The 23,395-nt window shown below is 46.8% G+C and overlaps 2 protein-coding genes across 2 annotated transcripts in view; one reads left to right on the top strand and one right to left on the bottom strand.

Moving 5' to 3' along the window:
• Positions 1 to 9,238, top strand: part of Fhip1a (FHF complex subunit HOOK interacting protein 1A) — a 131,859-nt gene extending 122,621 nt beyond the window's left edge. The window contains exons 10-12 of the mRNA XM_051198863.1: positions 2,502 to 2,680; positions 3,010 to 3,148; positions 8,390 to 9,238. Coding sequence (XP_051054820.1) covers positions 2,502 to 2,680; positions 3,010 to 3,148; positions 8,390 to 8,643 — 572 coding nt within the window. The 3' untranslated portion in view covers positions 8,644 to 9,238. The remainder of the gene's footprint in view (positions 1 to 2,501; positions 2,681 to 3,009; positions 3,149 to 8,389) is intronic.
• Positions 9,239 to 15,507: 6,269 nt separating this feature from the next.
• The window catches only part of Gatb (glutamyl-tRNA amidotransferase subunit B), a 76,587-nt gene continuing 68,699 nt past the window's right edge, over positions 15,508 to 23,395 (bottom strand). Inside the window, exons 12-13 of the mRNA XM_051198805.1 lie at positions 17,198 to 17,332; positions 15,508 to 15,960 (exon numbers count right to left, since the gene is read on the bottom strand). Of these exons, the coding sequence (XP_051054762.1) occupies positions 15,832 to 15,960; positions 17,198 to 17,332 (264 nt within the window). The 3' untranslated portion in view covers positions 15,508 to 15,831. The remainder of the gene's footprint in view (positions 15,961 to 17,197; positions 17,333 to 23,395) is intronic.

Genomic DNA, 23,395 nt, shown 5'->3' with positions numbered 1-23,395 from the left:
TTGTAAACTGAATCACAGAATCAATGGCAACTTAGTTTTCAGAACAGATAAATTCAGAGAGCAGACTTGCTATAGGCAAGGGGCAGAGCACTTGAAGGGAAAGAAGTGAATGCTGGGGGAGTATGAGGTCCCAGGCTTTCTGGAGATTTAACTAACCTGTGGTTTAGTTCATCGGCCTTGTAGTGCTGTGATAAAATGTGTGAGGTCATTGCCTCTACTTTGGCTCTCGGTTTCAGAGGACTCAGTCCCTTTGCCTTTGGTTCTGTGATGAGGCCACACAGCATGGTGGGTAGTATGTGGCCCAGGAGCTTCCTATCTCATGGTATTGTGGGAGCAAAAGAGAACAAGGAAGATCAGGATCCCAGTACCCTCCTCAGGGGTGTGCCCCTAGTGACCCGATTTCCTTCCACTTCCTAATGCTCCACCACCACCTTATAGTGCTGAGGGCAACCAAGCCTTCAACAAATACGTGGGCCTTTGGGGGACATTCACAATCTAAACTAGTGGGTGAGGAGCTTATTGTCCTCCCAGGGATAGAAGGGAGAATCTCACCCTTCACTTCCACCATTTCCTGTGGCTTTCTGAGGGTAGTGCAGTCTTCTGGTTTTCAGACTCTTACAGTTCCCCCGGCAACTGCTTTTTTGATAAGTATCTTTCTTTGATGTGCTAGAAACCAGCTAAGAATAAACTCAGCATTCAGAATCTAATATATATATTTTTATTGTCCATGCCTAAGAATGTGTAGTTAGCATCATTGGTGGATTACAATGGCAGTCTCTTGGCCTTGACTTAACGCACTGTCACTCAAGTGAGACACTAATGATATAGCTTTATTCTCCACCTTGCATGGTAATCCCCCTTGTGGTAGTGATGGGCTACACCTGTACCCGAGTCACTAATGGTCAGCAATATTCATGTCTGTAGGTAAGATGGCTAGATGCAGATAAGAATATTCTTGGGTCAGGGAAGTAAGTCAGATGGTCATGTCAGGAACATGTTTTGTTGATGGTAATCTACCTGATTATATCTTTACTAAACAGATATTTTTTCATAAGGAAGGAAACAGATAAAGAACCAGAGATATCAGCAACTGGGGTGGACAGACAGGGGAAATTGGTTCAGAGTGGAAGAGGGTAAGGAAAGCCATTCAGAAAGACAGAATTGTGCTGTGGTGACTTAAGGACCCAGTGACATTTCTGGGGTTCTTAAAGGAACAATCACTAGTTGCTTTCAAATGGAGATCCCAGTCTATGGCATTTTTGGATGTGTTTAGTAGATCCTCTCGTGTTTGTCTGGCAAGATCCTCCAAGGCTCATCAATCCCCTTAGGGCTCATCATCCACCCAGCCTGGAAAGTGGGTGAAGAGTTTCACCAACCATCCTCAGGAATGGTCCTCATAGAGATCCTGGCATGGGCTCACCGCATCGCCCCATCACTCACACAGTGTCAGTGCTCAGTGTGGTTGTCTGCCCTCGTTTCCCAGACAGCTGAATCCTTGTAAGGGATTTTTGCCCTTAGCAGCTGTATGAACTATCCGGATATCTGGAGATGAAGTGTGTTTGTGGTGGACTCACTGATGGTGGTAAAGTCTTCATAAGTGTTTATCTATCAAGGCTTATGTACATGTTTCATAAACATGCCTGGGCTTAGTGGTGTCACCAACAGCTCCACTGGGAGAAATGCAGAAGTCTCATCCATCTTGCTTAATGGAACACTTTTATGGTAAAAATTTAACACATCTTCAAGTAATTTTATTAATTCCAGATTTATTATCATTTTTGTTTTCTTTGCCCTCAGTAAACCAACACATAAACCATATTAACTTGCCACCAGTGTAAAGCAGAAATAGCTTCCTTTTGCTAATATATATTTTATGAACTGCCTTTGTAACCATAAGGCTTTGCTTTTTTGAGTTCTCTGTGTCACACTGAACCTCATTTCTTGAGACTGATCCCTTCTTTCTCTCTGGTTTGAAATATAAAGTGCAGATACCCAGCTGTGAGGCATGGCCAGGTCTCCATCCTAGGCCTCTGCATTATGACACTTTGAGGCACAGCCTCTCTCAGGTGTGCGACAGGATGGACAGTCCCTGCCACATGTTGCTGTTTGGTAAACATTGCTCAGTCTGGTGCACTCGCTCCACTAACAGAAGGCTTGTTGCTATGACGTTTTCGATGTCCTCTTACACCTCCATGCAGTCCTCAGACCAAGAGGATTTTCACATTTTGAGCACTGACAGAATCAAGGAACGAAGAGCAAGTTTAATCTTTTCAAATGACTTGTTGTCTGAGCTTTTCAAAGTTCTTTATGGCTTTCAAAGTATTAAAGGTGCTTGTAGAGTCAGGAAGTTAGCTCTCCTTCACACGGGGAAGCAGATGGGTGTCATCTGTGTTCACACTCGGCCCAGGGTGGTTTGTTACCTTGGCCCCAGTGACTCTGCGGCTGTACGAAGGCTTGTCCCACATGTCCAGCCAACCCTGACACTGTGATACTCCCTGTAGGTCCATTCATCAGTGTGGTCCTGTCAAAGCTGGAGAACATGCTAGAGAACTCCCTGCATGTCAACTTGCTTCTAATTGGCATCATCACCCAGCTGGCCAGCTACCCGCAGCCACTCCTGCGCTCCTTCCTCCTCAACACCAACATGGTCTTCCAGCCAAGCGTCCGCTCTCTCTACCAGGTAGGTATATTAAAGCCACACCTGTTCCTTTTCTCTTTCCCTTCCTCTCATGATTTTATTAGTTTTCAAAAATTCCTACATCCCAACTAATTTACTTTTCTTCCTTGTCCTATTGAGCTGGCTATGTCGATTATTCTAGACAAACTGCAAAGCTTCATTTAGTTCAATGTTTTGAGGGTACCTTACGAAGAACACACAGGCAGTTAAAAATGAGCAAGTGTCTGATATCGCAACACTCCCTGTATTAAGGGCCAGACCCAAAAGATACATCGATAACAGAGTGGAATTGCGCTGTGGAGCAGTAAGCATTGTTCATGTGCTTTTGACAGGTCCTTGCATCTGTGAAAAACAAGATTGAACAATTTGCTTCCATGGAGAGAGACTTCCCAGGGCTCCTCATCCAAGCCCAGCAGTACCTGCTCTTCCGGGTGGACATGTCCGATGTGACCCCTGAGGCACACACCAAAGGTCAGGCCGCTTTCTTCACTGTGTCCGTCGTACCCTGTTCCCACTCTCCCACAATCTGGGTTGTGTTTGCAGGTGTTGCTTGGAGTCTGGAACATACAAGCATCAAAAAATGTTTTATTTGTGTCCATCTTAGAACAACTTCTCAGATCTGAAGGAAGGGCTTCCCGGCCTGCACTGGCCCATACCCTCCCTGGAGGATCTGGCTAGCCATTCATTTTCTTTGCTGAGGTGATTCTGGGAAGCAGCTGATGTGTGAGATGTTGTCAAGCTCCAATAAATCACAGCACCTGTGGGCTACAGGGAGGCATTATGTGGACTCCCAGAACCTTCTTTTTACCATCCCCTGCTCTGCAGATGTCATCTGTTCTCTTTATTATATTTCCAAAGCATCTTGCCCCCCCCCCAAAAAAAAGTACTTTAGGACTCCAGGAGGTGGATGCTGTTTGTCAGAATGAGGAGTGACGATTGTCCCCTGCCTGACTCCTGACAGTGTTGCTCTCCCTGGGGTGGTGTTAGGTGGGTCAGGATAGAAAGAGGGTGGGTACCAGCAGGGAGGTGTGGAGGAGGAGAGCCTGGTGAGCTGCTGCTTGGCCTTGTTTCAGCCCTGGTTAGGCAAATCTGATGGCCCCTGTCTTCTGAGTTGTGACATTGGCCCTGGTGAGAGCAAACAAGTAAATGTCCAATATTGCTCTGGCTTTACCTCAGTTGTCCAGGTGTGGAACAAGGCTTCCCTGGGGCAGGTGAGCAAGGAGGAAACTTGGGCCTAAGCGCTAAGGCAAGTGGCCAGGTACAAGACTGGGAATGAGAGCTGGGCGGTGGTGGCGCGCACCTTTAATCCCAGCACTTGGGAGGCAGAGGCAGGTGGATCTCTGTGAGTTCAAGACCAACCTGGTCTACAAAAGCTAGTTCCAGGACAGCTTCTAAAGCCACAGAGAAACTGAAACCCTATCTCACAAAACAAACAACAACAACCAAAAAATAAGAAGAAGAAGCTGAAAAAATGTAAAGAATCCAGAACTGTGTGCAGCTACTGGACCATGTCTCTGTGTTTGCTAGTTGATCTTGGTCAATTTGCTAACTGGGTCTTAATGTCTCTAGCTTTTTTGGAGGCGGGGCTATGGATGAAACCCTGGGTCCCCAGCATGCTCTACCACTAAGCAGCATTCTCTACTCTTCCCTTGACTTTTAAAGGAAGGATTTGTTCATCTTGTTCATCCCTCAGGTATTTTGTGGCCACAGAAGGAACTCTGGTTGTGGTGAACTACCAGGTACCACTGGTAAAGTGATAGGTCAGGCTTTAACTTGATAGACTTTGAAAAGTGAAGGCAAGGCCATCCAGGGAGGGAAGGCTGTCTGCATTGGGTGGGAAGGTGGAATTCAGGCCCTGGGGTCTCTCAGCTACCTGGACAGCTGATATGGAAGCTCTGTTGCCCCTGAAGGAGCTTGTGCTGTTTTTTACCCTGTGAGAGAACATGCCTCATTTGCCTTTGTGTTTGAAAGGTCACTGTCTTCAATCATGGCTGTCTCTGATGATGTATGAGGGCATGTGCACCTGGGTTTTGGGGTGTGTGGGTGTGCCCTGACTGGCACCAGCTTAGCTGATTTGACCTGGACCCACTCATGTGTGCCATCAGCAGGATGTCAGGATGGGCCCATACATCTTTGCATGTTGAGTGGTATAATAGGCTATTTCTTACCACTTAGCAAGTTAGTTTAGGCTAGAAACATACATGACTTTGGAGGTACAGGAATGACAGCGGGAATGTAGCAAATACCCGAGAGCTCACTCACGGTCAAGTCTGCAGTCCTGAGTTGGCTAAAGGAGACCTCTGGGTTCTCTAGGTGGGAAGAGTTGTAAAGAATGGTAGCCATCAGTCTTCATTTGTATTGCATAGTTTGTAAGTGCTTTCCTAGCCAGTCAACTTCCATTGCCAAACAGCACTGTGAAGTAGACAGGGAAGGCCACACTGGCTTCATCTTCACACATGAAACTAACATGGCCTGCTCAGGGCAGTCAGCCAGAGGTCTGAGGCTCAAGTATCTGAGAGTATCCAGCCTTGTTCACAGAGACAAGAGGACACTCGGGGGACTGGATTTGTGGCAAGCCTCTCTTGAGGAAGAAAACTTTCATTTTAATTGTGTTTGTTTTAGTTTGCTTTTTCTGTTGCTGTGATGAAACACCATAACCAAAAGCAATCTGGGGAAGAAAGGGTTTACTTCAATTACACTTCCAGGTCATAGTCCGTCATCAAAGGCAGTCAGGGCAGGGCCCTGGAGGTGGAGAACGATGCAGAGGCCATGGAGGGACTGCTCACTGCCTTGCTCCTCATGGCTTTCTCCTTTTGCTTTCTGTAGAGATGGCATCCACCATAATCAAGAAACTGCACCACAGCAAACAGGGTGGGGACACATTTCCTCAATTGAGGTTCCCTCTTCAAAGTGACTGTAACTTGTGTCAACTTGACATAAAAGCAGCCAGCATAGAGTTGCTTAATTATTTTTATGTTAGCCAAGCGACACTCTCCACTGCAACTTCAGAAATCCAAATCACAGTGAGATAGCTTCCTGTCACCGAGAACAGAGCTGCTTTCTGATGTCGTTGTGATAGAATTGCCATAAATGGGACAGGACCATCTAGTAAATGCCACATCCCGTTCTGTGTGCTGTGCCCCTTGCCCAGCCCTGCCACCACCAGATGAACAGACAGTGTTTTCCCTGCCCAGCTTCTGAAATCCTCAGTCAGTCTTGAGTGCCTCCCACAGCAGCTTTTCAGACCCAGGGCCCCGTTTCAGAACCCAGCCCTGGCCCTGATACTGTTCAGTTCTTTCTCCCTGCCTCTCCCTTCGGGTGTATGCATGCTGGCTGTGTCCCTTGTATCACTCAGCAGCCAGCGCTATTCCACCCTTCTGCGTCTGCATTCCCTTCACTTCCTGCTGGTGTCCCCTCAAACACCAGCCTCTTCACCGATGCTTCCAACAGCAGCAGCTAAGACAACCTTTGCTCTCAGCACAGGGGACAGAGGACTTCCTGTGCTGGCTACACAGACCAGATCATTAGTGACTAAGGTTTAGGTACATTTTTAGCTCCTACTTAAAGTACTTTAAAACTATACAACATTAGTGTTGAGTGCTGACTTACATTCAGAGCCCTCACCTGAGCTCTGATTCTAGAAGGGTGGTGAGATGTTAGCCCATTTTACAGAGAAGGGACCTGGTGAGCCAGGCCCGGGTGATCACTTGAGTCTGCCTACTGTGACACACTGAAAGGCCATTTCCCGGTGGTAGGCCAGCTTGGACCCACCCCAGCAGCTGCTGGAACTGCCTGATGGACATTCCCTGCAAGTTTCTGGACTCCTCTGCTGCTCTTCTGCCTCATAAGCAAAGATTCTTGGATTCAAGCTGGGCAAACTTTAGCAGTAACACTTGTAATTCACAAGTCACGAAGATAAATACCCACAGAAAGCCTGGTTTAGAGGAGGGGCAAGTCTGAAAGCTAGCAATGAGGAATGTGAGACATTCTACAGAGGTGCAGGGTGTGAAGAAATGTGGCCATCTCTTTCATTCACTCATTTGTGCAACATTGCTGCTCTCCAGGAATAGACAGGCCAGTGGCTGTGAGACACCTTCCCAGGTGAGCTTGACCCTAGGAGACACGGAGTCCCACACAAATGTAAGACAAGTACATGGCTGAAAAAACTATGCAAGCCTCCAGTACTGGGGGCAGGAACCAGGGTGGGGAAGGACTTGAGAGATTGTGGAGCAGGAACTGCACAGGCTGTGGCAAGTGAGTGGCAACTGAAGTATTCCATATGCAGTCTAGTGGCCCTGTGTAGTTGACACCTAAGTGACTCATTTGATCCTGTAGTCTTTCCATGAGCCTTTGACAGGTCCATGGAAGTGAAAGTATAGAGAGGTGATGCCACTTTCCTGGAGTAACCCAGGCCAGTAGGTGGAAGGGGTTGCCAAGGCTGCCCTTTGAACCTCAACATTGTTCATACTCTTGTTCATGCTCCTGCTAGGGCACGTGAGGAATTTCTGATAAGAGGTAGTGGGAGACAGATTCTCAACTTTTCTAGTTCTCTGTGACATGAACTGTGATGAGCTTTAATCCAAAAGGATATTTAAAGATGTGAAGTGGAGGATTTTTTTTTTTTTTTTAACACTAAAGACTATAGTAGTGAGACGTGGAATGTACTATAAATGTCAAGAATTTTTAGTGCTGTCGTTAAGCAACACTCAAAAAAGTGTTAAAAAATGGGGCTGAATTCTAAAAGCAGCCAAAATAATGAAAAACTTGAATATAGAGATTTAGAAGGAGTAATGAGATCATTTGGGTAGGGGGCAGAAGGTGGCATAAATAATTCCTGCAAATATATGAGGGCTGGAGATCTCAGGAAATAAAGATATTAGACCATTTTAATTAGTAGGACTGATTTGGTATAAAAATGCAAATCAGTTGGATACATTAGAACCTGGGCTCTGTCATCTCAGGCTTGTGTTTTTGCAATGGGGACACAAGCCTCTGGCAAGGCTCTGTAATGCTGGCTTCCCAGTCCCTCGTTGCCACTAGATCCTGCATGAGATTCTTAGTTTGGTCCTCACCATTATTTATGGTGATCTGGAGGGATCTCTTACCCTTGTGTTTTGAAACTGGATGACCCAGCCAGAAGGAGTTGGGGTTTCTGGGAAGCCCTTGAGTTCACAGCAACAGTTGCAGAATACAAGAGCTTAAGGAGCTGCAAATGGTGACCAGGACTCCCCTGCACTGGGATATCAGGAGAGCCACGAGTATCCTTGATAAATTCACCAGTGGTAGCAGGTACTGCTGGAAGTTATCCATCCATCCATCCATCCATCCATCCATCCATCCATCCATCCATCCATCCGATCAGGGTTTTGCTGTGTTGCTCAGGCTGATCTTGAACTACTAACCTGAGCTCACATGATCCTTCTTCTTTGACTTCACAGATAGACAGAACTTCAGGGTGTCAGCACAGTGTCTGACTTGGAGTTTGTCTAACCCGTATTCTTGCCACAGCTATGTATGAGGTTCTCTGTATAGGATTTTAAAGAGTTGGTCCTGTAAAGAGCTGTTACCTGATGGACAAGCTTTACTCGAGGGCTGTCTTCAGGGGCTAGTCAGCTGAGGAGCTGCAGGGCTGTTCCCTCCACTAAAGCACTTGCCCCTCTTACACACCCTTGTAATTTAAGATTTCCAGCACTATCTTCTTTCTGCTTTCAGATCCCATTCAGGAGGTCTCTAGGACAGAAAGTGACAAGACCCTTATGGATGGCTCTCCACGAGTGCTCCAGCCCTTCCTGGGCAAGAGAGCTAAAGTGACTGGAGCACCCCCAAACCTTCCTCTGCCAGTGAAGAATACCATGCTGGCTGCCGCTCTCTTCCCAGAGTTCCTGAAGGAGCTGGCAGCCTTGGCCCAAGAACACTCAATTCTGTGTTACAAGATCCTGGGGGACTTCGAGGACTCCTGCTGTTAGCTTTTTATACTATTTTAATAGAGACTTGGTTTTATAAGGTTATAGTGTCTTGACTGAATGTTAAATGCAAAGCTGCTTATCAAAAACTGTCTACTTTGATACTTCCTGACAATACTTGATTTGTAGGGAGGGTTTTTTGTATGCATCTCCTCTCTCTAGCTGGGTCTCCCCTTGTTATACAGAATATAAGTCTCTGAGCTGTCTGTTCCTTTGCCGGGTCCTTCTGCCATTTTTCCTCTTCATATGGTTTGTACTTATTCTTCTGTCCCTTGGAGTGGAGTCATTCAGCTTGTAGCCCAGATGGCACTGAGCACACACTGAACTTCTGTGACCCATGCTGGGGTCAACTCTTCAGCAGCCTCAAGGCAGCTCCTCTACAGCGCCTGCCACCTCTACCCTGTCAAATGCAAGAACAATGTGGAGCTCCACCTACCACACAGGTACACCTCATCTGCCACTCTGAATTCTACTTCTAGGACTTGCAATCTCTCCACACATATTGCCTTATGTTGTGGGAAAATCCCCAACCTCAGCTGCCTGCCCAGAAATTCACATGGAAAGAATTTGGAATGTAGAGAGTTTTTTTTTTCTAATTGCTTGAGAGTTTGCTCTAATCACTTGAACATGACCAAAACACAAGACAGCCTTAATTTAGTAAGATTTGCACAGAATGAAGCATACCTATGCAAACTTTGGATCTTAGGAATTGATCAGATGAAAAAAGTGTGTCATCTTATATTTAAGGAAAAAAAAAAAAAAAACAAACCTTAAGTGTTTTACGAAAAAATCATTAACTTGTGAAGCTATAGAGTATTTTTTTTTGGGGGGGTGAAACAGAATTTGGAATGGGTACAAAAGATATAATCATGCTAACTGCAACTTGTAAAAACACTGGTTGTTATTTTATTTTGGTAATAGGTTGCATTTTGTAGAGAAGCAAGCACTGTTCAGCCCGTGTTGGTGCCTGGGATGGAAATGCATACAGGTCCTAGGGAATTTGCGACACTAGGTACCTGCTGGCGACTCCCTCCTCATGGCCATGGTGCATGCCTAGTACCCAGCTGTGGAGAATGCCCCAGTGGAGATATACTGGTGTTTCTGGCTACTCACTAGTCTCTCCCAGAAGCATGGTCATACTTCAGCCACAGGTTAGGAAGTGACTACCAGGCAGGGAAGAATACAGGAGAAGATGAGGCCACAAACAACTAGTACTTATGAATATTAAAGTCCCCTATGTCCTGGACGCAGCTCTGAAGTGATAGCCGCAGTCTCTCCAATGGAGGGATGCCGGGCCCAGCTCTCTGTTCCTTGTGGGCATCTCTGCTGAGCCTCAAGGGTGACACCAGGTCCATTGGTTGTGCTCAGGAACACTGGTTATGTCAGTTGGGTTCTGGGACAAGACGGCACTACAGAACTGAGGGGCCTTTGTAGGGTCTTAAAGCAGTTTTGGACTGAGGAAGCTGGAGAGCCAACCCATGAGAAAAATTCCCAGGACATCTGGCCTGGGCTGGGTGAGCCATTAGGAGCCAGCCTGGCAGTGTATCATAGGCTAAACAAGAGCCCCTGATACCTATTCATGGAACATTGCTGACTTTGTCTTGAATAGCAGTTTGCCTAGCCATGGTGCAACACCCATCACATGGGAGGCACAATAATTGGCCTGCTCTTGCCTTCCTGATGAGTGCCCACAAGTCTCCATTAGAAAAAAGACTAGAGAGACTTCAGCTAGTAAGAGAGGAACAGCTAGATGAATGGTTACTCCTTCAAACCCACTTTGTCTGGTTATTTGTGCTTGTCACGTCACTGAATACTGAAGCCACATCGGCAAATGGAGTTTTTAGCTTTGTGGTTTTATGCCCATCAGTATAGGTATTGATTCTTCTCAAGTCCATATTTTTCTTTCTAAAAATATGTGAAGCAAGCATGCTGCTACTTAGCTATACTCCATACCTTTTCTACATATTAATTTATTATACACCCCAGAGTCCCCTGGGTGCCTGTTGGGAAAGTGACTTTGCATGTTGTTCCCCCTCCTCCCACCCCAAGGTGCTGATGTAGACTTAGGTAAAAGGGGGCAGAAATGACTGCCCTGAGTCTCAGGTGAAGAGTTGGGAAATCAGGGTACCTGGGGTGGGATATTGATAGCAAACTCACTTCATAACTCTTGTCTACTCCATTTGTTTCCTCACAGACAGACTTCCCTAAGAGGGTTGTGCTCAGAGTTTTACAAAACAGAAGTCAGGAGACTGAACTGGGAATAGAGTATTGAGCACCTCAAAGCCTCACTTGAGCTAAGTAGCCAGGAATGGTGTGGACATGCCAAGAGCCAATCTGAGCTGTAGACGGAAAAGTCCTGATGATTTGAAGAGTGAACATTGCTCTAGGCAGGGGGGAAAGCACCAGGCAGATAGGTGACCAGAGCTTTTTGTGGGAAAACAGTCTCAAGGGGCTTATTTTACTCCTAAAGTTCACAGGATGATTCTTTCATCTCTCTCTCTCTCTCTCTCTCTCTCTCTCTCTCTCTCTCTCTCTCTCTCTCTCTCTCTCTCTCTCTCCCCCTCTCTCTCTGGTGATACATTTCGGGAGAGAAGTTTTAAATATATTTGATGTGTTTAAAATATGGTACAGGGACTGTGTCCTCTCCCCTGTGACAGGTGTCATCAGCTGCCATGCTTGAGTGGCAACAGTAGACACTACCTCTTTGGCACAGGCCCTGGATTGGCGTCTCTGTGTCTAGCCTGATGGACCTCAGCAGGGATAGGGAGTAGAGGTTCCTGGAACACAACATTAACCTGGATCCATAATTCAGGGTTTGATTTAAGGTCTAGACTGAGTGAATTTTATGGTTCACAATACAGGAGCGCACAGGGATAGTTAAAATTGATTTTGAAAATAGCCAGGTAAATGTAAAAATTTGAACAAAGAAAATCTAGTGTAGTTTCAGCCTAAAACACAGTTTCATAGGATGAATTACAGTCTCCCGGATCAGAAGTGCAATTTTAGAAAGAACTAATTAAAGGTGGTTTTATTGCTGAACCTTTCTTTCTCTGGCAGAACCAAATGTCATCCCATTTGGTTTAGCATTGTTGTAGAAAGTCCTATGACATGCTGAGAGTGGAGTGATGTCGGCTGTGTGACATGGGTATCCATACAGTGCTGTGCAGGTCGTTGGTGGCAAGGAATGGTCCTTAGCAAGTGGCTTTTATTTAGGTTAGATATAGTTGTTTATTTTCAGCCCATTAAGGCATCTTGAAGCAGGGTATCTTCAGCAAAGCATCCTTCTGTGAATACAAGCTAGAAACTGGACCTGTGAATGTTTTGGGTTGCTCTAGTTTGGGCAGCCAGTTGTTTGCATCCCTACAGTTTGCTTCCAGCTCCATTTCGAGGTCTAAAGTTGTGATGTGGCTACCCATTCTGGATTAGTGTATCCCAGGTTGCTCTCAGGAGGGAAGGATGGCCAGCATAGTGGGGCATGTCACAGGCATGATGTTAAATATGACTATGCTCCAATTTTCACTTAAGGGCAGTCTAGTTCAATTGCTAATTAGCAGTGTGTGTTTGCAGAGATGGCTGCCAAGCTTGCCATCTTTATGAAATGCTTTATTGAAGGGCAGCTAGTACTACACATGCCACTTCAAGTCTCTGGCCTGGGACAGCCTAATGTACAGTTTGCTGCAAACCTCGAGTCATTTCTGCAGTTAGCTTTTCCCGGGGCAGCGATTTCTCTGGCAGCTGAGGCCACAACAGCTTTAGACCATTAGGGGCTATCTTAGCCCCTTTTACTCCAGCTACCAGTCTGTGAGTCACACACTAATCCCCCATCACATACCAGCTTAGAACAACTTGTCAAAAGTGTGTCACCCACTCTTAAGTCTGTCAAAGAAGGAGACATTTGAAGAGAATGGAGCTGGCTTTTTCTTCCTTTTGAATGACCATCATAAACCTAATGCTTCACAAAAAGCTCTCAGAGGACTCAGAATAGCTTCTGGGATAATTTTGCTTCAGCAAATCCCCTCTACATCCAGGCATGTATTAGTCCATTACTTGTTTTGAAGGACAGATTATCTCAGATGCTCATTAACTAGATACACAGGGCTTTAGCAAGAGATTTTCTGTGAAGCTCTTTAGGGGGAAAGGACCATGGGAGAGGAAGGCAGGGTGGTTCGGTATCTGTGGATTCGGGTCCTGGGGCTTGCCTGCTGATACAGATGGTTTTAGCTTGGACTCGGCACAGCAACCTGTGTTCTTGTCTTTCAAGATGTGAGTTAACCCGGTCACTGTTGCCCACACAACCTTATCCACAAAATTTTGTCCCCGTGTTCATTTCAGGTTTTTTTTTTTTTGTGTGTGTGTGTGTGTTTGGATGAGTGGTGTCATTTCAGAACCTGAAAAGGTGATGAAATGCTCAGGCCAGGTTTTAACTTCACCGAGCTGAGGCACACACGTTTGCCTTTCTTATCAAGTCAAATGATATTTACTGGGACCACCAAAAGCCAGGCCTCTTTTGTTCCTGCAGACATTTTACAAACAATCTAGTGTTGATGATCTTGCTTAAAAGACTTCTGCTTGGCCATGATCTGGAGAGATAAGGGAAGAGGACCTCATGCAATACCTTCTGCTTCCACACCCATGGGTCTGTTGAAAAGCAGTTCCCAGGTACATCTACCTTCTAGAACCTACCAAGGCAGCCCAGTGACCATATCCACATTGCTTCTGGCAATGGGCAAATTACATGGCCTTCTAGATGGACTTGAAATGGTAACAACTAAATTCAATCCAACTGAAAGGTACAATATAAATTGTGAGCCATGCCATAGGTTACAATATAAAAATGACCAACTTGAAGAGGGGCGAACTTTTCACAGCACATTTCCAGATTACCAAAAATTATGTTAAGAGGGGGCAGGGATGGTACTCAGTAGATATGGTAGTTTTTCTAGATGTGCCTTGAAAGAAATGAACAGTTGTTCCCCTCAAGCATGAACACAGCATGTGCAAAAGGCTGGCTTTTGGACCAAAATGCCCAGAATTTAAAATCTCAGTAGTGAGCAGACCTTTTTACAAAGGGAGGGTGCAGAGACCTGCCCGATCATTTGTTCCTTGTTAAATGAGCTTTTATTCCCTGTGTTAGCTTCCCATGAGGACCATCGACTAGCTGTGAAACAGCAGGGTATATGGTTTGGGCCTGAGCAGGCAGAGGTGGCTGGGAGGGTGGAGGGGAGTGGTAGGGAGATGGACAACTGAGAAGTCTTCAGTTTCCAGTACTTTCCCTTGCCAGCCATGGCTTCTGAGTCACACACCCAGCTACAGGTGTGTGGACTCCATTGACAGATGGCAGTAGACTCAGTTATGGTGCCAATCCTACATTTTAGTGAGATTTCCTCTACCTGGTACAAACAGGTACCATACTACTTCCTCACCTGTGTAAGAACGGAAAGTCCCCTTTCACAGAGGTCTGCACACCAGCAGAGCCATACTTTTGAGTCGTTATATAAACAAATCTTTCAAATGTATCTAGTCAGGTTCCAGTCAGAGCTGGCCTTGGCTTTTCCCTGATAGCTGTGCTATGTATGACCTCTTACAGCCTGGTTTAGGGTTTTAAGACAGCAAAGGGGACAAGGCTGTTGTCAGAGCTCTATGGGAGGAGCCTCGGAAAGATTGTGTGGATGGCATCTCCCCTGTGAATACTTATTCCATATTCGATTTCAGTCAACAAAATCAGCTTGGGAAACTACTTCTACCCAGCTGCACCCTCCACCGAGGTGAGCCTAGGATGTTAGCTTGCTTCCTCGGTGTTTCCTACAAGGGCTGATGACCAAGCCAGAACTTTTGGTAAAAATGGAGTTTGTAAAACCAAACCTTACTGTTCTTTGTGAAACAAAGGTCCAGGTGGATTTGAATGTGAGCACTGTGGCTTACAGTGACAGGTTCTCTCTTGTAGGAAGGTTAGCAGAAAGCACTTGGACAGCCAGTTTTCACCAGGGCAACACAATGTAGGGCATGGCTCCCTGGGTGAGGTGGCATTCTAAACATCTCCCCCTGCTTCTCTGAAACAAACCACAGAATTGGTATCCACTCTTTCTCAGCTTTCGGCTTGGTAAGGGGCCACTTTCCTTCACTCCTTCATAGTGACGCCAAGAGTCATTGTCTGGTGATGGAGATGGGGGGGTCCACTCTTTTATTCCTCAGCTGCTACAGAAATTATCTTACCAAGCCAGAGAATCTGAACTAAGATGAGGACCTCCAAGATTTTTGGTTTTATTCCCCCCCCCCACCTTTGCTGTCAGTTTGACATTATAAAAACCATTTGAGAAACTAGTCATTAGAAGGAGTGGTGCCTGAGGTACCAGGCATGTAAGAAAGAAGGGTTGCCCAGGACCCCAGAGAGGAATGGACACTATCACAGGGAGGGGTGGAGGCAACTGGCCTGCATCACCATTCTCAGCTGTACCTCAACAAGTCAAAGGTCAAGATTCTGATTTATTAGTTTATAATCTTATTCTTTCCAGGTAAAACAACTTAATGTTTCAGATCTTCTCTTTGATTTTTTCCCCCTAAAGCACTGTATTGGGAGGGCTGTAAACTATACAATCTCTGAAGTGGAAGTTAATTTTTATGTGCTATTTCAGTATCTATTTTATGCATTAAAATCATCTGAAGACTTGTGTGTCTGCACTCATGGGGCAGCTGTGTGAGCACCACCCCTTTCCTTCCCTCCTCTTGCCTGAACAATGCGGCATCATTCTGTTTTGTTGTTTTTATCTTCATTAGCCCACTTTAAGTCTGAATATACTATATCCACGTTGTCATCCCTCGGTCTGTCGGCTTTTAGTGCTTGGCTCCTAGGGAGCATTCATGGGCATCTGTGGTTGAAACATGAGCTTTATTCTGTTTAGAATTAGTTCACATTAGAACATACTATTTCTTTAATCACTGCTGCCATCATCACAGAACCATTCCCACACAATGAGGCAGACATCCGGCTGCTGGTCTTCCATGATGGCTGCCTCCCAGGTCATAGGGACTCAAAGGACACATATTTGTGTAAAATGTTACCTCTCAAGAGGTGTAGCTTGGCCCGGGGCTGAGAGACACAAACTACACACACATGAACACCAGCTTTCATGGGCTCCTGTCCTCAAGGCCAGCCACACTGTCCTCCCTCAGGCAGAGGGACCTCAGCATATCTCACAATGACAGCTTCTTTTCCAGTATTTCCTTTATCAGAGAAGGGTCTGCACGGCTTAGACTTGCTCTCCGGACCAGCCCAATCAGCTTATTTATAGCTTTGGGGTTTCTGTTCTTCACATCCATCACCTGTAAAAACAGAAGTTAGGAGGTGAGAATAAGGAGACTGCTATCAACAATTCGCAAGGTTCCCACTGATCGTAAATTAAATTCAGGCTCTTTCTTCCCCTCATGAAAGAGGTAAAATGAAGAAGGAAAGAGAGGAGGGGATTAAATTCCGAGACCCTTCTAGGTTCCTGTCAAAAGGGACCTGTTTCTGATTAAGATGAACAAGGGAATGGCGATCACTAATGATTGCCGTGGGAACTAGAGCACTCCTCTGGGGTGGCTGCAGCCTGAGCCAGTCACCCTGGTGATGAGCATGGGCTCTAATCAGGCAGGGGTGCCTCTCAAGTTCTCTAGTGCTATCAGGCGGGCACCCCTGTTCCCTGACAACAAGAACTGCTCCTTAGAAAACAAACCTTCAGATGGCAGCTGGCTCTGTGAGGGTTGTGGCAGGCAGAGGGTAGTAGGGGAAGGAGGGGCTGAGTGACATCAAATAACCATGGCCTCCCTCTGCAAGTGTCCTGATTGGCAGTTAGTGTGCTTGAGTGCTGAGGAATGAGTCTGAAACCAAGTGTGTCCTTATCAGTCACTGCAGATGGGGCAGGAAGATGGGCACTGCTGGGGTGGTGTGGGCTCACTTTCCTTATCCAGGGCTCTTTACAGAGCCGCCAATGTTCCCGCACACTGACAGGCGGTGTGCAGTACTCTGAAAGAGATACTAGTAATTTTTCCCCACTGAAAACTCTCTCTGTAGACAATATGATTAGACCTGGGGTGGGCTGGGAGGAGGGAGACCTGCAACTTGGCAAGGTTATTCCATTGTGGTGTACTAACAACACAAGAATGACTTGGTTTTCAGCCATGCTTCTATCAAAGGATTCCTTCTGTAATTTACAGATTATTTTCCTCTCTGCATCGTCCCCTCCTCTCACAGGCCATAAAACTGAGCATTCCCTGGTCTTTTCCCTCCTTGCAGCAGGCCCTCCTGACAAAGTGGAGGCGCCACACAGAATGTAAATGACAACCCAGAGAGAGTGGCAGCCCCTCAATTAAAACTCGGGCTTGGCGACTCTATGCCGCCCCTTTACACTAACTCTAGTGAAGAACTTTCCCCAGGGGAAGAGGAAGCTGTGTTTTTCATCGGTTTTTGTCTGACACAAAAGTAGGGACTGATAGGGCTGGGCCAGCCCTGAGGAAGGGTCTGTGGTTGCAGCAGGAGTGTGCATCGGCAGGCCCCCCCTGCCCCCCTGGGGATAGTCACCACTTGGGGGTGCCCATCTAGGGTGGCCTGGCAGAGCTGTTCCAAGGCCTCTCGATCCTGCATTAGTTCCAGCTGCTGCTCTGACACAATCTGTGCTGCTGTCTTCCCCTCGGCCTTCCACAGCTCCTCAAATACCTGCGGTGGAGAAAGAGCGAAGTGAGGACTCAGCGCGCACCTCTGCGCGTTTCTGTGGTCACGTGCAGCTCAGGGAAGGGGTGCCAGAGTCAAGTAGCTCCCAGCTACATGGCCTGGCCCAGGGAAAAGTCACCACCCCTTCCATAACCTTCCCACAGGGGTGGGGGCATCTCCCCTCCTGCAGAGGACTCAGGCCAGCCAGGTGTGTCCCCCACTTGATGACTCAAGCCAGGCAACCTGTCGTCACCATAGAAGGCTGGTGATGGGTCTACCCTGAGCCCACTAAACTAAGGAGGTGACAATTCATAAGCAGCAGGAGGGAGCCGCTGCACGTACAGTCCAGAGCAGCCTGCTAGAAGGCAGGGCTGAGGGAGGCAGCAAAGTGATGTCAGGATGAAGATACAAAATAGGAAACAACTCAAATCACAACTCACGGCCCTGGGCCCCTTCCTTGTGTGCTGTCGGGAGAACAGAGCCCAGTCTGACCAGGATAGTTCATGTCGGTTCTGCGTGTTTCCTACTTTAATAACAGATCCCCAAACAAATGAAACGTGGCGGAAGGTGCTGGCGGCTCAGGTTGGTTTCCTCATTCTGTCATCTAAGGGAGAGTGCAGGCAGGGCTGCCTCAGTTTGGCTCCTGCCCTCAGCCTGCAACCATATGACAGAGACACTCCCTGTCTCCATGGTGCCCCTCCCTCCAGGAAAGACTGCTCTTCAGCAACCAGCACACAAGCCAAAGCAAAAAGGAGGAGGTGCTCTGGCTGTCGGTGGGACTGCCTTTCCCCAGTGAGAACTGAGGACAAGGCAGGAGTCTGTATGGTGACAGAAGAGGCGTGGTGGCCTGTTCAGCTGGTCAGACTCCTTCCTGTACTGCTGGCACGGGATCTCTGCGGGGAGTCCCATGGTGACTGCCTCATGGACACTCTAGGGCCACCTCCACCTAGTCTGGGTGAGGTGGCCCAGGAAAAACAGAAGAAATGAGAACCACAGGCCTTCAAAGAATGTAAGATGTTGAGTGAAAATACGAAATAGAAATCGTCAAATCTGTTCATAAGAAAATAACCCTGACCGTGACAGCGCTATGACGGGTGGAAAATGGTAAACTTCTGTGTGTTTGAGGGTTCCAACTGAGTGAATAAGCCCAGACATGCTTTTAATGTGGTTTATCTGGACGTGAGCTGCTCAGAGGCAAGTCTGGGAAGCTACTTGGCCCTATCCCTGATATATTTTGTTTAATTAAGACTATAGGAGCTGGGGGCATGTGGGTACAGAGCTTGCTGTGTAAGTATGGGGACCTGAGACTGGCCCCAGCTCTGGGCAGGTGGAGACAGGAGGATTTCTGCAGCTCGCTGGCTATCTAGTCCAGTCAGACTGGAAAGCTGTGGGTTCAGTGGGGTCCTTGCCATAAAAACTAAGGCAGAGAGCAATAGAAGGATGTCTGTCCAGCCCTTCTTATAATGAAATTACTTATATTAATAGAAGCTAATGTCTACCAGCTATATTTATCATGACGTGGTAAAGTTAACCCTATCCTTCAGGTCATCTGTAGCCTCCTAAAGAGGATCCCCTAGCTCAGGCATCCAAAATCAGAAGACGAACCTCACCCTAGTTCAAACACACCTACCTGCAAGGCTCTAGCACAGAGAACTTGTTATGTCCCGTTAAGTAGACAAAGCTGCTTAGCAGACATGGAGGGACACCCCTCCCAGCTCCTCACAATCCATCCTGGAGTCACAGGGTCACTCCTGTGCCAGGGAACCGGCAGACAAAGGATAACCTGGCACCCAAGGCTCAAATGCTGGTTGGAACCGCACTAGGAGCCGGGCCCACTTCACCAGGATAGAAAGTAGGCCTCTATAACAGGCACTCGTAAATGTTAGGCGGCTGCTCTGGAGAAGGGCTAGCACATAGCACTGAGTGGTCCCAGGAGCCCCTGGGAGCACAGTGGCTGACATGTCCTCCCCCTCAGAGTTAGAACCCACTGTTGTCCACGTCACAGACAGTGGCTCCACAACCCAAACCTAGCTTTGGGCACGATACAGCAGACTCCAGTTTCCAACCTTTTGTTCCTTCCTATTTAAGCAAGGACTAGGAGCTCCGGCAGGAAATAAATCACGGGATGGGTGTGTGTGGGCGGGGAGGCTAGCCCTGCTGTCCTGTTCTCCTGCCTCTCACATAATGGCCTCTGTGTAGGCTCCCACTGCAGCAGAATCCTCAGCTACTGTCTGAGTCTGTTCATACTCTGAGAAGTGTTATCTCAGGTAATAAATAGCCACCAACAGTATGGGGGACACAAGCCCCAGTCACACAGACATGAGCCAGGGTCCACAGGTAGGGCAGAAATACCTGCCTGTGTCTCTGGGAGCTGAATCTATGCTTTTAACTGCTACCCAACCATGAGAGAAAGCATACAGGCCCCTCACCTGCCACTGCCTGCCCTGGGCTTTTGAGTCAGGACAGAAAGGAAAGAGAGGCTGCTTCAAGAGAAATGTCAGGGAAGTAGCCATGTCCCCACAGAGAAGAGTCAAAGGCAATGTTGTAAGAGGCCATTCCTGCAGGAAGTGACAGAGGCGACAGAAACCTCCGAGGAGGCAGGACAGGGCCAGCTGTGGAGGGAATGGAAGCATCCAGACAGGGACTGCAGTCAAGTTATAGTGTCAGTGCATGGTGCCATTTCCACATCTGAAAAGCTTCTGGGTCCTCTCTAAGGCCCACTCCAGGCACACAGAGCAGGTTGGTTAAATGGTACTCTGAGTATGTTACATGTGGCTTTCATCTCTATGGACCCCTTCTGGCCCGACCTGGACAACGCTCAGGAGACAAGGAACCAACCCCTTCCATAAAGAAGCATCCTCCCTTGAGCTGTAGCTTGGCCAGCAGTTGGGACACAGCCTAGGCCTGCTTGGACTATATGCAAGTTTGCTGTGATGCTGACAGCTCTGGAGTCTGATGTGTCCCAGTTGGCCCCGCCTTAGCGAGGAGAGGTGATGGCACTACCACCTGCCACTTCAATACACAGACCTGGCTCCTTAAAAGAGGACTGCAGGGTGCTTTTGTCCACAGTGGCCAGGAGGTTGTTCATCATGGCACACAATCTTCAGGTTTCTATTTCTGAAAAATAGGACTGTTTCCCAGTGGGCACCTCTTGCTGCCCTGGCCCCACAATTCTGAGGGACTGAGGCTGTAAGCCTCAAAGGCGCCACTGGAACGTGGGGAAGAGGATGCAGTGACATGTGAAAAGGACATTGGCAACAATGTCGGCAAGAGGCAGGTGGAGAGAGAGGGATTAATACAAATTATAACACAAAGGAGGAGGTTCTTTGGAATTCAGGGACAGGACGAGCCTGTGTACATCTTTTATCATCAGTTAGCCATGCATTTTACTTTAGTGATATATGCACCTCTTCCAGTACTGTCAGAGGCAATGCCAATAATATTTCTAATGCTAAAGTACACTTGTTGGACTCTTCCATTAATGCATTAAAGTTAATTACAACATAGTTTTTTCTTTTTATTTATTTAAAAAACATCATAAGAAGTAAAAAGATGCTTAATGTAATTACACATTAGAGAAATCCATTCTGTATCCAGTGAGACACTATATCACATTCAGGAAAATGACTAATAAAAGTCATGTGTGGTGGCGATGCCTTTAATCCTTGCCCTCAAGAGGCAGAGGCAGGAGGACCTCTGAGTTGGAGGACAGTATGGTCTACACAGTGAGTTACAGGCCATTTCTATAAAGTGAGAAATCACAGAGAACCTACGACTGCCACTTAGCTGAGAATTGTAGTTCCTAACTGTGTCCTAAACACATATTCCTACAGAGAACCCTATCTCCCATCTCTCAAAGATGGGTCTTTGTAGCAGATAACCATTGCAGAGAACCACATCTGGTTAAGATACAAATCACAACTGATTTTGGGTGCTTTGCCCCTACCAACACATCTACAACACAACCCCCATACCTAGAGCTCAGGGGCCAAAAAGTCTGTGTTGAAACTGGGTCTTCTAGAAATGACAGGGGAACCTTGCCTATGGAACCCCAACAGTCTAGCTGCATAAAAAAGAACACCAACAATCCAAGGAGGGGGAAATCTCACAGGTCCTTACCCCCAGACAAGACTTACAGGCAATTAAAGACTTCTGAGAGAGGTCATCCACTGTCAGCAGGGATGAGCTCCTAACTGGTTATCCAATACCAATTCATTCCTGAAAACATATGCACAAATAACTACTTTAAGGGACGCAGCAGGTTTGTGTGTGTGCATGTGTTTATTTGTGTATATACACACACATACACATATTTTCAAGACAAATTATATTCTCTGTGTAGGCTTGACTATTCTGGAACTCACTGTGTAGACCAGGCTGGCCTTGAACTCAGGGATCCACCTGCCTCTGCCTCCTGAGTGCTGGGATTAAGATGTGTGCCACCATGTTTGTGTGTGTGTATGTGCCCACATGCTAGAGTGTTTATATGCATATAAATAGCAGTAATAATTAAAGAAAAGGAGACTATGAGTTTGAGACTGAGGCATGGGGGTAGTGGGAGGGGCTGGAGGGAGGAGAGAAAGTGGGAATATTTAAGTTTAAAAACTTGTAAAAGTAAAAAGGTATCAAGTCCTGGCAAGAATGTGGAGCACCTGGGACCTACTACACTATATGGAAGGTGCAAATAAGAAATGGTACAGCCACTTGGAATAACAGACAGAACAATCATACATTCCAGAGATGCCACTCCTATATCTATACCCAAGAATTTTGAAAACATGCTTATTAAAGAAGTCATACATGAATTTCAGAGTGCATCATAAAATTGGGGACAACTGCCTATCAACTGATGCATAAAATGCAGTATATCTGTAAAATCGAATATTATTTAGCCATAAAAATGGAGTACCAAGGAGATGGTTCAATGGGTATCGTGACTGAGGTGCAAGTTGTGAGGGCCAGAGTTCAAGTCAAACCTTCATAAAGGCAAGGGTAGTAGCACACATCTGTAAACATCTCAGTGCTCCCTCAGTGAGATAAGAGATGCCTACAGGAGAGTTCCCAGCAGCTTGCCAGGCATACACAGAGAACAAGAAGCCCTGTCTCAAAGAAGGTAGTAAGCGAGAATTGACAGTCACCTGCAAATATCCTCTGACTTCCACATGTGTTCCATGGAATGCATGTGTGCCAAACTCAAACAAATGGGCACACACACACACACACACACACACACACACACACACACACACACGATCATAGACATTTACACAAGGATAAAAAAATAAGTACTCATGAACACCACAATATGCATGGACTTTTAAAACACTGTGATAGAAATCAAACATAAGGGGCTCCTGTTCTGTGAGTCCTTCTACTTTAAAGGCAACCACAGGCAAATCCAAATACAGAAGACAGACAAGGAGAATGGTAAGGATGGGGAGGAACTACAAGTTTTCTTCTGAGGTGATGGAAGCCTCTAGGACAGAGTGGTGATGGCGTCTATCTACCTCATGAACAGAGTAAACACTTAACAGGGTTTTTCAAGAGGCATGCAACACTCAATTCCTCCCCACAAAGAAGAGCTAAGTGACGGTGGATTATGCATTTTCAGGTGAATGACCATGGAGAATGATGGAAACCAGAAGGAAAAACTGAGGCCTTGTAAGATAGAGAGACATGAGACACAGCACAGAGAGAAAAGCCTGGCACCTGCAGCCTCGGCTCTACAGCCAGGGGGCGGGCATCTTCCCCTGAGGAGGAGGAGCAGGAGGAGATGAGGGGGGAACTGAGGGTCTCAGCAAAGGTTAGTGGAGGTGCAAGCAATCCTAGCTCCTGGCGAGCTTCACAAACTCACAGGCTTTAGGCCTCTTGGAAATGTAACCCCAAATCTGCCCAGCTCCCTTTGCTGTGAAAAAGAACTGCACATCATCTCCCAGCAGACCCTGGGGTACTGTATTCAGGAGCTGCAGGAACACAATCCAAGAATGGAGTCATGTGAGGGGAATGCTGAGCTTGTGAGGAAACTAAAACAAGGGTCTTGTGACCTTGGTTTCTTTAAAATATGGAATT

This window comes from Phodopus roborovskii, unplaced genomic scaffold (assembly GCF_943737965.1).
Source record: "Phodopus roborovskii unplaced genomic scaffold, PHOROB, whole genome shotgun sequence".
Lineage (NCBI taxonomy): Eukaryota > Metazoa > Chordata > Mammalia > Rodentia > Cricetidae > Phodopus > Phodopus roborovskii.
This window is presented reverse-complemented; position numbering and strand designations above follow the sequence as displayed.